The sequence below is a fragment of the Rhea pennata genome, chromosome 3, assembly GCF_028389875.1.
Source record: "Rhea pennata isolate bPtePen1 chromosome 3, bPtePen1.pri, whole genome shotgun sequence".
NCBI classification, from domain to species: domain Eukaryota; kingdom Metazoa; phylum Chordata; class Aves; order Rheiformes; family Rheidae; genus Rhea; species Rhea pennata.
In genome coordinates, this window is record NC_084665.1 from 17,060,497 (window position 1) to 17,078,310 (window position 17,814).

General features: G+C 37.5%; 1 protein-coding gene across 3 annotated transcripts in view; it reads left to right on the forward strand.

The window, feature by feature from the left end:
* LOC134138276 (neurexin-1) overlaps positions 1-17,814 on the forward strand; it is a 463,858-nt gene that overhangs the window by 355,245 nt on the left and 90,799 nt on the right. For all 3 annotated transcript variants that reach the window (XM_062571701.1, XM_062571700.1, XM_062571702.1), the window contains 2 exons: positions 10,948-11,037; positions 12,453-12,772. In XM_062571701.1, the coding sequence (XP_062427685.1) occupies positions 10,948-11,037; positions 12,453-12,772 (410 nt within the window). The remainder of the gene's footprint in view (positions 1-10,947; positions 11,038-12,452; positions 12,773-17,814) is intronic.

Below are 17,814 nucleotides of genomic sequence, written 5' to 3' on the forward strand. Positions count from 1 at the left end.
CCTGTCCTATGGAATAACTTTAAACATGTCATTTCTATTGAATTAAATTACAAACATGTTTGCAAAAGAGTAGAAAGTGAATACTGAAAATATTATCCCCAGTCTTAACATATTCTTTTCTTTCTAAGCCTTGTAAATCATAGAAGCTACGAAAATGCTTATTAATTAGTTGCTTGCTCAACCATTTTATCTGATATCTTACAGTCTGTTGCATGTATTTTTTTGACCAGCTGACTTTCATTAAAGAATATTCTGTAGAATAGGCCTGCATGCAGCTTTTTCAGCTGAGCTGAAGAGATGAGCCATGTTGCAGAAGTCTGTCAAAAATAATCTGCTGTCCTTACACTTTCCTTATCTGCTATTGCTCTGTGGACATGATGACCAAGAGGGTTCTGTGCAGAAAACAATGGAATATACTATAATCGTTCTCAAAATGATGATTTATTATTGATAGTAGCAATCCATCCTGGTAGCGAGGCATATTTTAATCTTAATTGGATATACTTTAGACATAGCCTTAAAAGTTTGTTTATAAGCTCTACTGTTCTGCCTTGGAAACAGTGGCAGATGTGCGCATGCATTAATAAAGGGAAGAGCTGTTGGTAAAGCTTTATTTTGCCATCTAATCTATTGATTCCCAATGCTTTCAAGTATGATGGTGATCATGAATTGATGGAATGATGAGTCATTCCTTCTTAGAGTTCTGATTTTTGTCTTCATAATACTTATTAAACTGCAATGCCTTAATATTTTGCTACTAAGGTGTTTGCATAGTTTAGCTGTTAATGTATTATCTGCTTAGAATTTGCTGTTTATTTAATACTGTATCATTCTTAGGGCCAATCATTTAAAAATAAAAATACTTTAAATAGCATATTGCATTATATTTTAGTAATTTATTAGCTTCATGTCATTTGAAGCTACTAGAATTTGTAAAGTTGGAAAGATGATAATACCCTTATGTAATTTCCTCAACATACTGGGTGTCAATATGTTTTTGAAAAGGTCAAGTAGTTTCTTGAGAAAAAGTGGATGTGTAAATTGTACTAGCAGAGCTATTTTCTTTCAAAGGTTGTTCTTTTCCCTATTTAAGTATTTCAAAGTAGAAGTAAAGTCTGCTTTTTGGTAACTGCATTGGCAAATGGATTTTGTAAAAAGAAAATGAAAAATGGAACATATTGGCAGTTGAATAGTGATTATATATTTCCTTGCAAATTCATACAGACTTAAATTATCCAATAACGATTGTTTTTTCATTTTGATGTTTCAACTCAGATTAACTCTGAAAATCAAGCCAATAAATTCCTAGCTGCGCATCAATGAGACACTAGCTTTAGATTGTCCGTTTTAAGTGTGGCCTTTGCTATCTTTAAAACAGAGTAACTCCTCTCATGAAAGTGTCTTCTGGACAAGAGCTTAAAGAACTTGGGTGTCTTGATTGAGCTGGCGCAGGTGAGCTCTGTGTGTTGGTGGGGTGCACCGAAGTCTCTGCCGGAGAGGACAGTGACAGTCGCTCTCATGCTTGTCCTTCCTCACAGCTGCTTTTTCCAGCAGTGGCTCTTCCTCCCGCTTTGACGCGGAGCGAAGGAGTATAGGAGAAGTCACGAAACAGAGTTCAGGAAAGCAATAAACGCGTTATAATAATCACGACTTTCCTCCCTCGAGAGCTTTCTAAACCATAAAGGAAGGAAATTCTCTAGGAAAGGTTTTAACATAGAAATCGCTGCTATTTGAGCAACACAGTTCTTAATTTTCTTCAAGATTGTAATTGCACAGCAAAATAAAATGTTCACAATAATTCTCAGTTGTCTCAGTTTAGCAATACAAAAAAAAAAGATGAAGCATAATCACAAGAGGAAATAATTTGTTTAATGCAAATACCTTGCAGATTTAAAATAGATCAGTTATATTTCAAAGAAATACAGTGAGTCACTAGATAGATTAATTAAAATGGAAAATATTACTGCAGCTCTTTGTGTGTGTGTGAGATTAGAGAATCAGATTATTTCACTTCTTAAGACAAAACTAAATCACTGCTGGGGATCCACCCACGGCCAGTGTGCTATTGCGTGGTGGACTGCTCATTATAGTTCTGCAGTCCTAAAGCACTTCTCTGCTTTTATCTCAGTGAACATCTGTTTCTATTATTTACAGTTTCTGTTTTTGTGCTTTGCCAAAAGCATTAAAAAAATATGTGTACAAGTTTTAACCTTTCCATTTGAAAGAGATTATAGTAAAATGTCTGCAAGGCATAAATACACAAATTGAAATGCCACTTTTAGACAGAACTGGAAGTCTGGGGCTTGCTTTGGCCACGGGCTACTTTTTTGCTGCACTGCTGACACTGAACAGATTTTTTTATTTCTTAAAAGCTATTTTCTATCTGTATGGGACTTGGCAAAGGCTCGTCCAAATAACGACCTCTTTCGTTGTTTCCCTTGGCTTGGGTGTAAGCATGCATAACCCGTGGAGGATGAGCTGATGCAGCCTAGGCAGAGGTAGCGGTTGTGGCAAAGCACCCGTGTGCTCCAGAACTTCGGGGCATGATGGTGGTGAACTTCAGCATTTTCATGCTTTGTGAAAGAACCTGAAATCAATATTTTTAATTTTTGGAGCTGCAGTCAAGTTACCCTGTTTTCTGTTAGCCAGGGTTGATGCTGGGTGCTTTGGATTTCTTACGATTTTTATGTCTCTGGTCATGTAATGAACGTGAAATTGTTCGTGCTGCACCCTACGTTCCCTCCAAACAGCCTACTAGGCCGGTGCAATTGCAGTGGCTTAGCTGAACACAAATGAAGGCCAAACTCTATTTTCTCTTATAAATTACATAACCAAGGGCAGGATTTAACCCTAGGAGATTTTTTAATTGTTTCAAATGTTTTTTAGTGTTGCCAGTGATCCAGAAGTAATACATTTAAAATATGTAGAATTTCTCCAAGCTTTTAATTTTTTCATTAAATACAATAAAATGCAATGATATCAGCAATGACCTTTTGACAGTGTGTCCTATTCTGTCCTCAGCACTTGCAGTACAGTTAAACTTAATTAGGGAAACTCGTGCGTAGTTAACCAGACTTTTCTTATTGATGGTTTCTACTTGAGTAGCAGATACTCAAGGGGATGCAGGCCAATAGAAATTTAAAGTAAGAGCTGAGCACAGTATTTTCCATTTGCCACTGTTCATTTATATAATGTGAGTATTATTTCTGTCAAGAGACATTCTATATAGCAGCTCTTTGCTAACATGAAATGAAGATCGTCTAGATTGCTGCCTCAGTGAGAGTCTAAAGAACATATTGCGTGGTTGCTATCTCAGACTTAGGTAATTTTAGATACAGTAGAGTTGAAATATCCTCCATTTTTCAGTTACTGAAAACCTTTTGAATAAGAACCAGATTACAGCCAACTTCTGGTTAAATTTCTATAGGAAAAGTAACCATAAATGCTGTGACATTATGATTTAGAAACAGTTCCGAGTCCTTTTACCTTAGAGAACTGCAAAATGTCACTCTCAGAATGATGTGGGGCATGGTACTGTACTTATAACAATTCATTTTTTATACTTTAATCTTGCTCTTTAATGATTTCTATCAATTTTCCTGCCTATTTTAGCAGCAGCCATACAATATTAGCTCCTTAAATGCTGCACAGGCAGTACAAAAGATCTTTCTAAAAAGCCTGATAACAGAATATGACCTGTAGTTTATCAGACAAGTCCTGTGTTTTCTTATCTTCTCCTTGTTGCTTTTCATCTTCTCTTGCTTGCTTTTGATATAATACACCAATCTCTCAGTGTAAGCAATCCAGCACTGCGCAAACCAAGAAAGATATTGCATTATAGTGAGGAAGTGAGAGCAGGAAGAGAACATTCTTAGCTTAATTAATTAGTAATCCAGGGAAAAATAATCAAAAACAAAACAGGCCAGAAGGTAGTTGATATAAAGCAAAGGTTCAGATTTCCCTGAAAGGCTAATGAGAGATCTCAGTTTCATCACATTGCAAGTTTTAGAATATGATTTAAGATTGGTATACTTAATCTGCAAGCTTGAAGCACAGAGCTTGCAGGTGAGCATGAGATGTTTGAGTACAGTTTGTAGCATCAGGAAAGATAGTGGACTGGGAATCAAGCTACATATATATCTTTCAGTCAGTCTGGGAATGGATTTCTGTTTCAAGGCAGCCTAAGTTCTTGCTTTGTGTTTAGCTATATTACAAACCGCTAATGAATGGCAGAATACTCTGCCATGAAGACTGCTGTCAGTCATTCTGTGAGCAGAATATGTTCAACAGGAAGAAAATATACATTCTAGAATTTTTGTCTACCTTCCTTTTGAACACTGGTGGAGACCAAAATCAACCTTAAGGGTATCTAGCTTTCAGTGCCTTAGGCTAAGCAGGAACCTGAAATGTTCCAAAAGAGACCACTGTCACTTTGGGGAGCTAGGAACTATCAGAGGATATTTTAAGGTTTTCCTGCTATTGTTGATGTGTTTTAACTGTATTGAGTGTACACCCTACCTAAAATTCCTGTTAATAGGTCCATTCCTCTAACTCCTATATAGTTAACATCCATATAGCTCTGTAAAAGTGTCCTCTATAGGATTCTTGAAGTCAATTCCTTGATTGTCCTCACTCCAGGTGGCCCTGGAGCATCCTTGACAGTATTATAAAACAATGTAATTAAAATGAGAAGAGAGAAATTCCCCAGGTGCTCTGAGCAGTCCCACACTTGGAATGACACTGCGTGAGGTTTTAGTCTGCCAGTGTGAACTAAACAAGGGTGTGGACAGAGTCCGTGCTGAAGTGTTGTGCCAACACCTTCATGGCCCAACATGGAAAGAGCACCTATGTTCTCTCTATCTTTTGGGTTTTCGGAATCAAAGTACTTATTTCTCTGTCCTTGTTCTTTGGTTCTTGTTTTATCTTAGCCAACTAAACACCTGGAGCAGGATTACCAAAGAAACCTAATTTCCTAGCAACTTTCCCATCAGAACCTGGGACAACAGAGATCACTCACATTGAGACGTTCATTGTACATGCAGGATTTCAGTGAGTGCATACTCTATCCAGGCCTGTCTGCACTCCTCCTTTACCTGGGCAATTGCTTTGTTTTGAACAGTGGTAATGATGTCCAGTATGCAAGAACATGTGGATACACAGATAAGTGGGAAAAGTCCTGACACAAGTGGTCTGTGCATCTGTTACAAAGGTCTGCTCTTCCTCTTTACTACTTTAGCCTATCTATTGCAGTTCCTTCTCCTCCTCTAGACTGTAACAGATAGTGGTGGGTGGCCTATTTTAGGGACATAAAAAGGCACACAGCTGTATCTGATCCATCTAGAACTTTTGCATTCCTGGATCGAATAGCTAGTTGACTCGGAGCACTCATCAGAAATACAGGTCAGGACAGTATCAGTGTCCCACAAGCACAGTGATTTGCTGAGCTCACCTGGATCCCTAGTCCTCTGCCCCATCCAGCCCAGTCTCAGGTCTGTTTATCCTGAATCCAAGATGTTTTTAAGCTTTGCAGGCATAAAGGCAAGCTACTGATGGCTGCCAAGTTTAAGATACTTGTGGATAATAGTAGGGCTGTCTGTGAAGGTAACAGGCAGGATCACAGGATGGGATGTGCTGCAGATTGTTTAGGAGCTAGGTTTATTAGGGGTAAGGCTTTGCTAGGGATCTACGGTGGCAGGTGAAGTCAGGTTATGCCCTCAGACACCCCACTCACAGTACAGTGCAGAGGGGAAGTCTAGAGACACATTCTGGGTCTGCAGCGTACATTCAGGCAAGGAGCTGTAGCCCAAATGGCCTCTCTAAGGGGTCTTGATCAAATAGAGCAATGTAGACAAAGCCACTGAGTTCCTTAGATGACAGCTGAAGACAGTAATTAAATCTGAATCTTATTATAGCTTTAGAGAATGTCTGTATACTGGCTACTCAAAGCTCATTACAGTCTGAGTCTATCATATTGTTAACATCCAATTTATGTTGGGGCTGTGACAACAGTGAAAGCATCAATGTATAGCCAAGAAATGGAGCCAGTATGAACAGCAGCGTTACATGTGCAAGTTGTGCTTGCAGCTGATAACACTTACAATATCACTCCCTCTTCTGCTGGGGAGAGGCAGGCAGCATGTACGATATCACGTGTTATACAAATTTTAGACCACAGTTTTATGTTTTCAGTTTATTCTAACATAAATATATTGGTGTGCATACATAGTAATTAATGTATGATTAGAAAGAACTTTATTATGGGCCATTACCAAGTATCAGTTAAGCTGTGCTTTTATTTCCTAGCTTGGTCCATGAAACAGCTTGTGAACTGGGACCAGAAGGACTGTTTGCCTGTATACAGCAGAGCCTCTAAGGTGTCTTCTCGTGTTGTGCAGTTGCTTTCAGTCAGGTTTCTTGCCTAACTGCATCTGGAGGAACGATACGGGTCTCTGCTTTCCTCTGAGAAGACTCTTGCTGATATCAGGAGGGACACGATTCAGAAACAGCAGTGCCAGGGTCATAAGGAGCAAAATTGGAGGGAGGAGGCGTCTATAAATGGTGGTAGACTGTGGTTTCATCGTTTTGTGTTACTCATTTCCCTAATGGATTGCTAGAATTAACAAGGTGAATTTGTATTCTGTTAAAGGGTTTGTTTCAAAGAAAATATTCTCTAGTCTTTAGGTTGTTCTTCACAGACTCTCAATTTTCAACCTTCTTACTCTCTTTCAAGGATGCTGCAATTTCACATCAATAACTGACACCTTTATTTCAGAGAACAAAATGGAATTACACTCCAACACTGACAATATAATAAATCAGGAGGGATAAAATACATATTAGTGAAGTTCACATAGTTGGTCTGTCCCAGCTGACCTATAGATATAAAGGTATGATTAAGGTTTTTTTGGACTGTTTCTTCTCAATCTTACCACAAGGACCTTTGCTGCTCCTCTCTGCTTACCTTGATTCTTGAAATTATTGTTATTCCCTTGAAGTCTTTCTGCTCATACAGAATTAATGTTGTGTTGTGACAAAATATTATCTATTTGGTAGAAGAATGAAGCCATCTAGAATTCAATCACGGCAGACAATGTCACAGTGCACATCCTGATTGATTCATTTGTACTCAGCTTTTTTAACCAAAGAAATCTCATCCATATAACCAAGAAGCGTCATGCCAAAAAATCACATAGCTGTCTACAATTTAAAGTTTAGGCATATTGTTCTTTAGGCATATTAGTAGTTTTCTATGAATAACTGTTGAAAAGCATGTGTGCCAAAGCACGTTGTCTTTCATAAGGGTAACAGAAATAAAATCTCGAAGCCACAGGTTTATTTAGGGTATGAAAATATTTAAGTAACCTGCTTGAAAGTTGTTTTTACTGAAGAAGTTCCTTATAGTTCACTGTACTGATAAAAATAGGATAAAAAAGTCATGGAAAATGTGCAATGAATACCTCTGCAAAAAACAGTATGAGGTGTTTATATTTTCCCTACAGGGAATGAGATCACCAGATGAAGTAAAAATATATAGTTTTACTGAATTCAGTGAGCCTATCCAGATTTATTGTAGCTGACCCAAAACAGCTCTTCAGAAAGAGGCAGTTATTGAAAAGATGTGTGCTTTTCACAATGTAGTAATAGGATTTTTCTTTCTTTTATGTTATTTCCATTATTTTAATGCTACTTGTTAATTTTGTGGTATCAAATTTTCTGAATATACTCAAGTCCCCTGTGTGTCTACTAGTTTTATTTATTTGTAAACTTATATGTTCTTCAAACTGAAGTTGCAGAGCTCTTAGGCCTTCCATTTATATTATATACTAGAAGAATTTAAGCTAATATAATAGAGTCAAACTGAGATGCATTTGACTATGCAATTTTTCCATGGTGAGGGATGGGCTGATGTAATCAGCAATTATTTTTTTGTGTGACCTTTACAAATCAAATGGCTATTTCCTTGCTTTTCATTTGTATTTAGCCCCCAGTGGCATAAGACTGCTGCACTCTAGGATAAAATATAATTTATAGATGGAATTGCATTATAATAGGGTGCAGTATTCTCAAAAACCATACTCTGTATGGACTTTTTAATGAAATAATTCCAAGAAATGTATAAACTGGCCAGGACTAAATTTATACTGGTAATTCACAGCGGAGTTTCCGCAGACACTATGGAGCTGTCCTGGAGCAGCTGCCACATAGGAGTGGAGGGAGCAATAAACCTGGTCCAGGATGAATCAGTGTTAGCAAGAGAGTTACAGTACAGGCAAGGTGTAGTAATAGGGGGCTAGACTGGGTGACCACAGGGTGTCCTTCCACCTACTGTTCCCGACTTACACCCAGTGGCTGGTTCAACACCATAACATTTAATGCTTTCTCAGTGTATAATGTTGCGAGTATTGTTTCATTCTGACACGACTTTGTGATTTTTCTGCGCTCTGGGGAACATTTATTTATGTGATTTGTCTCGTAGTAAGTAGTCAGTGAATCTGATGAGCTGCTTCTGTGAGGCTTCCCCCCCCCCCCCCCCCATTGCTTTAGGGAATTCTGTGCACTCAAAACCCTCTTTTGAATAATTTAGGATTTTTTTTTTAATAAGCGATGTAGGTGACTCCCCCCTTTTTTAAATATAGAAAAAAAAATCTAAGAACAAAACTGATTCATTTTTAAGTAAACCGTCTGGAAATGGGATATTCTCTTACTTATTTGCTGAATCAACTGATAATGTCTCAGTAAAAGCTGTATAAACATCTTACTGAAAAGCTAGACGTCGTGTTAAAAACAACTAGCTGTCAGGGAATGTCAATTGTTAACCCACTGGTCTGTGTGTGTATGTATGTATGTGTGTGTATGTGTGTGTATATATTGTTTATATATATATATTACAACAGAGCATAAAATCTGTGAAAAGAAAACATGGGGAACTGTATTTGCTTGTTTTTATTCCTGTGCTGAACACATGAAATCTCTAACATTTTTCCTGTACTTCTCAAATTTCCATTTAGTCACAGGGAGTTTGTGAAGGAGCCAGTTTCAGGTCCAGGGTGAAGAACTGTGATTTTTAAGGACGATAACAGGGGGGGGGGGAAAAAAATCTGTATCCTCACAACATCACAAAGGCCATGTTCTGAAGCCCCTTATTCTAAATGTTTACTTTTTGGAAAGGAAGAAAAAGAAAAATTTCCCTAAACTATTGCTTTATACAGAATGCTTTTAGAATTTGAGAGCAGAGTAAAATATAAATATGAAATAATATATATGCATGTATTTTTATAGATATACACGCACAGTTTTTAATGCATATAGAAATTCACATGGTATATTGAAACGTGGATGGGAAAAGGGTATCTCTCCAAAGAAATGTATCAGTTTCTGGCATAGTGAACTGTTTCCGTGGTAAAGCAAATGAAGGAGACATGAAACAGGGTAAGTAACAGTCTGTGTCTCTGCAGAAAACGTATCTGCATAGAATCAACACTGTTTTTTGGAACAGAAGCTGTTGCTCTTGCTATTTCTGGGGACTACAGTACAGATCTTTCCTGCTACCCTGGGATGAAGTTCCTGAATCTGGATACTTTGTTTTGGTAATTAGCAGTAGGATCCTGTTAGCTCACATACATGTATTCTTGAGCGCAACATGGACTACACTGTCCTGTATTTACCATTTCCACTGCAGATAAAGGATGCTTGCTGGTTGAAGTCAAAGAGAATTTGCACGTTTGAGTAATAAGATTGACTGTGATTTGGGACTCGAATTAGGAATGACTACTTTTTACTCATCTGGATTTTCTTATTTCTCAGATTCTTAACTAGTATGAACCAATACAGTGGAAGGAAAAGGTATTGTTGGTCTGAAATGATACCACTGCCAAAAACCTGTATGTTCATGGAAGTACTTAGGTTTGCCGTTCTCCTGAGAAGTGTTGTAAATAGAAGACAGTGATGCATGGAGGGTTTTCTGAGGGATCATACCTGTATCATTAAAAGACAAAAATCTATAATTGGAAATAGCTATTTAAAGGAATGTTCTAAATATCCTGGTTGTCTGATATTTTGCTGGCTATATAGGCCTTATTTTATCTCATTGTTTTATTGTAAGCAGTCAAAGTTCTCTGCACAGACTAAGAATAGCTACAGTTTGCAAATATGCCAAGTCTGTGTTTTGCATTGCTGAGTTCTGGGTAGCTCTTAATTTATGAAACCCCACTAAAGATGGCCTCTTACTAAACTTTTTAATTCTGCTGCATTTCAGAACCAGGTTACCTGTCATTAAGTCACTTTTGTCAAAGCCTTGGTGTTCCTTCAGTAAAAGACGTTGTCAACGTGTCCTGTTAGAGTGTACAAATGGTGGATACCGTGATCTGTTCTGTACGGTATATTTGACTCTCTGGAATTTATTTAAATCAAGTGAATGAGAATGTATTTTTTCTGACTAGGAAATAAGTTATGGAAGGTCTCTTTCTAGACAGCAGAAGTAAGTGTGCCTTAGACAGTGATTAAGGCTTGTGTTCTTCTTTAAATGACTAACCTGGAGTGAGAGGTTGGATGTCTTTTGAAAAATTAAACCTGTTTCACCTGAACATGTTTAACTAGTTAATAAGAAACATCAAAACAGACAAAACCCTGAGGTCAATGATCATTTTTTGTAAAGCCATTCTATGATGTTTAAATTTGTTTTTTGGGTCTGTCTATAACATAAGTTTAATAACCTAGCTCAAATGCAGATTTCTAATTTTCAATTAACATAGGAATAATTTTGTTTGCTAAAATAAAATAAATGAATGAATGAAAAGTCTGAACCATGAAATGTTCTAGGTAGCACTTTTTAAAATTCCAAATTTCAAAAAATCATGTGGCAACTGTATAGCTCAAGCTTTAAGTATTAACTTTTAACCTTTGACCTTACAGATTTTAACCTATGAAATGTCTCTTTAAACTTTAAAGGAAACAATGATAACGAGCGCCTGGCGATTGCTAGACAGCGAATTCCATATCGACTTGGTCGAGTAGTTGATGAATGGCTACTCGACAAAGGTAAAAAACATTGATTAAAACTTCAAATAAAAAAATAATTTGAACATAACCAAGTAGTGCTTCATTGTAACACTAATAAACATAAAAAATAAATTTCAGTAAAACTAAATTAAAAACAAATTTTAAAAAAGTAAAATATAGAGTAATATTTGCATACCTTGTATAATAATTTCTCTACATTTCTAGAAGTACCAGCTGTTTAATAATCTTACCCTGTTAACTTAAGGTTAAAGGGACTGTTAAATATAATCCACTAACTCAATCTATGAAGGTACTCATAGCAAACATTAACCAAAAATGATAAATCATTCATAGATTATGTTACATGTTCCAGCATCTAAATTATTAACTAAAAATATATGTAGTTACGATATCTTCATTATGGTCCTGAAACAAAAATTTGTTTAAACTGTAGGTATCTTAAATAGTGGGCAATATGAATTGCCAATCAAAATGAAGTCCCTTTAACGTTTGCAACCTTCTAAGGGGATTTTGGAACAAACACTAATTAAACCCGAACTTAAAGTTGTGTGCATGCTTTTCATGAGCAGAAACCAATCTGCTAAAGTGACTATTCTATTTAATAAGAGTGGTACTGTTGCTGAGGTTTTCTCTGTTTAATGGAAATGTGCCATGATTTCTCCATCGGTATGTGTATCATTTCTGAAGTCGCCTTTACATCTAAAATCTTTTATTTTAATTGATTGCCTTGCTGAAAGCCAATCAGACATTTATTTTTGAATTCTCTGCCTCTGAGATACTCAATGTGAACCATGTGTTTCTTTTCAGTGTGTATGACGAAGAAAGTAAACATTTAAATACCAAAAGGAAACATTTAATTAAAATATAGCTATTTTATTTGCTTATAGCTATGATTACTGCATAACATTCTTTAAAATTCACTTAACGTAGAGACGTTTGCATATATATAAACTCTGTGTGTGTATATATACATATTTATATATGTGTATACATACATAAACTCACATGTACGTACTTAAAAGCTGTAGCCCCTATGTTGCGTGGAAAAATCTTTGAAATGCTGACAGTTTTGAAGAAAAAGTAATCTTAAGGAATTAGAAACTTGGCATTCTTGACACCCACCAAAAAGCTTTACACTGCTTTCAGGTAAAAGGGAGAAAGGTTTCATTTGTAGTAATAAACACATTTGCAAATAGATTTGATTGGCCTTTTAGCAAAAAGTCCCAAAACACGATGAATTAAGAAAATGCAAATACTCTCAAAATGTATGCATTTCATGGACACCTCATTAAAAAGCAATGAATTATGAGTCAAATCCTTTTCTTATAGTTTATTGCTCTCATTACTCACCCCCATGAAAATCTGTTATCATCCTCGTAGAGTATAGAGTTCACAGTCAACATTTTTGCATGTATATAATATTATCTTTACAGGGCGTCAGCTCACAATCTTCAATAGCCAAGCAACCATAAAAATTGGAGGCAAGGAACGTGGCCATCCATTCCAAGGCCAGCTCTCTGGTCTTTACTACAATGGCTTGAAAGTTTTGAATATGGCAGCCGAAAACGATGCCAACATCTTAATAGAGGGAAACGTGAGACTTGTTGGTGAAGTGCCTTCCTCTATGACAACCGAGTCCACAGCCACAGCGATGCAGTCTGAAATGTCGACGTCGGTCATGGAAACAACCACGACGTTGGCCACGAGCACCGTGAGGAGAGGAAAGACCCCGACGAAAGAACCCATTGGTCAGGTTAGTCAGCTTTCGTGTGTTTTGCACGTGTTTTCTCGCCGTTGAGTATGGCCTCCTACATCTCATTCACTCTGCAGGTGAAATTGCTCATATGGGAGGAATGCATGTATTTCTGATAAAAAATAGTAAGTTGCCCATGGATATAATTTTGATTAGCACTTAGAAGGAAAGGGAGGACCTTGCTGTTACTCTAAATTGGGCTAACCTACCTAACTGTTCAGAATTTTATTATCCTAAAGTACCCCAGTTATCTAGCTGCATCATGTTGTGTATTTTTAAATACTGTTTCTTCCTTTGGTGTCTAGCACTGGCTGGTTTCAATGTAGAAATGGAGGATTTAGGGAATTAGAGGTAAGGAAATACAGTGGTGAGTTTATCCATGAGATACAGAAATGACAGTCAGTTTGAAGAGACAACAGGAAGGAGATGTGAAGGCAAAAAGTTGGCAGAGGTTGGGAAAGTGAGCATTAGCACTTTCTGCAGTCCCAAGATGGAGAATCTACCCAGGCAGAGTATCTCAGGAGAGGCTACAACGGGAATTGAGTGTTGTGCACCCTGTGAGACTCAGACTCCAAGTTGGCAAATGTTGTTTACTGGCTTTTGAGGCTATTTGCATCTCATGAATTTAGTGATATATTTAGTAGCTTTCAGAATTTGTCAGAATCTCTGTATTATTTATGGGGGAATTTAATTATCTGGAAAAGGAGAGGGAAAAACAAATGAGTAAAATAAGTACCTTGATACCTAACTTGTGGATATCTTGAGTTACGGCATTCAGACTTTATGCTTTAAGAACCTGTAACTTAACAGGCTGTTTCTGTGGCAGGGAAGATTCTTTTGCATTTATTCTGCATTTGAAATGTTTAAAACAAAGGATGTACATTGCCAAAACCTTTTCCTATGTTCTTGCTTGTGAACCCAACTGTGCCATTAAGCCCTGGCGACTCTGCTCTGAGATCTAGAAGTAGGACAAGGAGTAAAGAAAGTGTCACGGGGCCGTAGGGAGGAACAACAGCATGACATGATGAATGAGGCTGATTTCCTCAAGAATGGAGAAGAACGTGCTGATTAGACTGGGAGGCTGGGGTTAAGTTGCCTGTTTTCTGTGTAAAGCCTCAACTCACTGAATTTGATCAGGGCATCGGACTCGATGCTTCAGCTTTTCTGTCTAGTAGATTTTTACACTATATCACACGGAAAACTGTGGTGATGCAAAAGTAAAAATTATTATTTTTTATTTTATAAAATGAAGCAGAACATTTAGATTTAAAAATTCTGACTTGTATATTTAAATTAATGTAAATTTAATGCAATTTTACTTGCATACTTAAAAAGCATGAGAAAAAAGGCAAGTAAAACTCAGCTACAGATACATGGAAATGGCTGTCTCAGAAAAATCGCATCCATTATGAAGCATAGGTAGCATTTTTTAATGCTTGTTGTCATAAGCTACAGTGTTTTTAGTAAAATAGGCTTAAATTTTCTTTAATTTAAAAAATTTTTTTTTTGTTATTAGTTCTGTTTTAAATAGCATCTCTCACTTTATTATCCAGCTAGGCAGATCTCAGTATTTTACAAAGCAATGTAAGACCTCATCAAGTTTGCACAGAGAAAGATGTGCACCTAAAAGTGCAGGCACAGTGTCCTCATAGAAGAATTTAAACTAAATCGATGCTAATAAATTATTATAAGACGAAATTAAACTGTTCTAATAGTGTGCTTTCGGCTTCTACCAATTTGCAGTATCCCCCTACCATAACATGAGGTCAGAGGGCCCATTCCCAGCTGGCACCTCCTGTGATCTGTGGGCTAAGGGAGCTAACTGATACGATTGCTTTGCCAGTTGGCTTCAGTTTCTGGGCACATCCCTCAGTATGTTTAATTCCCTGGTTTGGATGTTTAGTCACTGACGTTCTTCTTGTGGAAGTATTCTGATGGCATTTCTGGGGAAAAAAGGGTTTCTTAAGCTAACAGTTACGGCAAGCTGTCATTTTTGCAGAAATGGGAAAACAGATGATTAGGCAAAAAGATCTTCCAAAGATTTTCTGTTTTCCAGACTGTGGTGCCTGAAATAATGTTCATACCAACTCTATCAGAGTGCATACGCAATATTTTTAGGAGCACCTCACTGCCAGTGCAGCAGAGGGACCCCAGTGCCACCACAGCAGTCCCTCGTCCCCTCTTGGCTCGGCTGAGTACATCCAAAATATTATGAGCAAAGGGTGATGACCTGACATCCAGAGCTGCTGGCACATCCCAGCTTCCTTAGGCACACAGCATCTCTGCAAATCATCTTCTGAGGGCAGAAGTTGAGATCAGCCTTACAAGTCCTCAAAGCAGCCCATTCCAAATAGCTTGGTAGGGCCATTTCTGTATCTAAGAGCCTGAAGTTAACCCTTCAGAAGAAAATGTGGCTAGTGTTCAGTGCAGTTACAGCATGCGGCATGCTGAGTCTAAAACTGAGCATTCATAAGCCACGGTGGCTTGCTTTAGCTAGGTCTAAATATTCTACCTTGTAGGATCTGTGTTTGGATTATGACTGTACATTCAGTCATGGACTGCACTGAACTGTGGTTTGCGATCATGCCTGTGATTTGATTTGAAGAGATTGATAAGATCACAGTGTCAAAACTGAAATTTGTCTGGAGGTTGCTATGTTATTCATGCAACAAACTCAGACCTAGAAGCTACTAAATCAAATTAAGGACATAATTTCTTCTCTTCATTAATACCTGTTTTCTTATTCTTCCAGCATGTAATAATTTCTGTGCTAGTGACCCATAGGACTCCCAAGGCTCAGTCGTGCTGAGTGCTGAGCAATCATAGGCTATCTTGATGTCAGGGGGAGATGAAGGCACTCACCATCTCATGGAAAATGTCCTTTAATATCGGTGTTTCATTTTTGTCCTTTAGATATTTTTCTGATTTGTATTTATACGTAACCTCTCCAAGAGTGTCAACTACATTGACATGCTGTAATGCAAAAGAAGAAAAGTTACCTTTCTGACATTAATTAGGTTACTAAAGCAAATATGCAGCTGAACAGCAATTGCTAATGAAAAAAGCTTACATTAATACAAACCAGTGCATGTCTGAAATAGAACAGAAGCAAATGATCTAATCTGTCAGAGATTGTTTGCTCCATTTGGAGAGGTCTTGAATTCAATTAAAGATTACAATACTTACTTAAAGAAGATCATTTAAATCTCTATTTATAGGAAATGTTCTTTTAAAAAACCTACAATGTTAATGCTTAGATATCTGCTGAGAAGTACTCACTTGAATTTAACTACTGCACTGATATAACAAGACAAACATGATACCTCCAAAACGTACGTTGAATACTGTTGTGCATGACTCCAGGCAAATGAGGTCTTCATGCCTCTGGAAGAAAATGCTTTTTGTTAGTGACTCTGCTCTAAATGAAGGTTTTCCTTACTCAGAGGCTGTGTCATATTTTAACAATGGGTGTTTTGGTGACAGCAGATATCTTAATTATTATACTTGTGAATGTAGATTTTCAAAGGGGAGAAAGGTACTCAAAACCTATTGAATGTCGGTGGTAGGTGAATGTCTGATTTTCCTTATTGCCTTGAAAATCCCACCCCGCTCTCTGATTCTAATACCATCTCGAGCTGTCCAGCCTTTGTGCAAGGCACTGCCTAAACACATAGGAAGTGACAGCCTCTGCCTCAAATAGCTTACAGAATAAACAAAAAGTATTAGGTAAGGAAAAAAAGATAGAAATTATTAGATGGGAGGAAGAGGAAGTACGAAAGTAGTGAGGTGTTTCTGTGCAACAAGATACACGCAGAGTTAGAGCCATCATGGAATAATTTACTAGTTGTTTTTTTGTTCAAGGCTCCTGAAGTGAGCTGTCCTGGAGCAGCAGTTGTCCTGTAGGCTCACCATGTAGACTAATGCGCTCTTTGGAGCGGGCAGTCTGAGGACTGGACAGCCCCATTGGGTGACTGATGCACAAAAAAGAGCCTAGATGGTGGATGGGAGGTTTTCTCTACACTGCTCTTCACCATTGGCACTTGGGAGAAGTGGTGGCCACCAGGGCTGGAGCTGAGCATCAAGGGAGCTGCCTCACTTCCCTATGCTGCAAGGGGGAGAGCAGCTCCCTTAGCTCCTTCCAACAGCCAGATGGGCTGCAGGTTCGTGGCTTTTATCCTCTCTGGCCTCTTCTGAAGTGTAAGTAAAGAGACATGATTTATCTTTTTAGAAGGCATTCTCAAAATTTGCCTTTCTTCAGTGCATGAAAATATGTGAAAATTCATGCACTGAGCACAAAAAGAAATCTCCAGCATAACGTGTTTCAAGAACAAAATTCCTGTTAAAGGAAAGCATGTATTGCCAACTTTTGGTTAGCCATAAATATGCACTGAAGCTTAGAAATCATGAATTTGGCCTAAGAATATCATCCACTTCATGAAATTATTCAGCAAAATAATACAGTTTAAGTTTTTTCTGTTGCTACTGTTACTTTTAACAATTCTTAAAAGGCTCATTTGCAAGTTTTCCTATTCAATTACAAAGGCAATGAACTTTGAAAATAAAGAAGGAAACTCGCATGTTATGTAACTCCAGGAGCCAGAATGTTAAGCAAAACATCAAATACTGCAAGGCTTGCAGTAAAAAATGCAAGAGTTGGCAGAAGCAGAAAGGCTTCAAAAGGACTTTGACTATGGGTTTTGCTTGAATTAGGATAGCTCAATCAGGCCTTTAGTATCTCTTTGGCATGGCTTTGTGGATCTATATTAACTGGAAATTATAGATGGAGTGATAGTAAATCAAGAACAATATGCTTATTTCTGATCTGTTTCTAAAGATTTGATTATGACAGCCCATCCTTACCGTGGCCCTTGCTCTCATGCATTGGAAATAATTTCTGAAAGTTGTGTGCTAAATAGCTTTTTTATTTTTTACAAGGGTTCTGGCAGTCCTCTTCGTTCTCATCAAAGTCTGTTCTTATCAATAACACTAAGCCATTTAACCAGCAGTTGCAATACGCTGTGAGATGATTGCTTGTTTTGGAA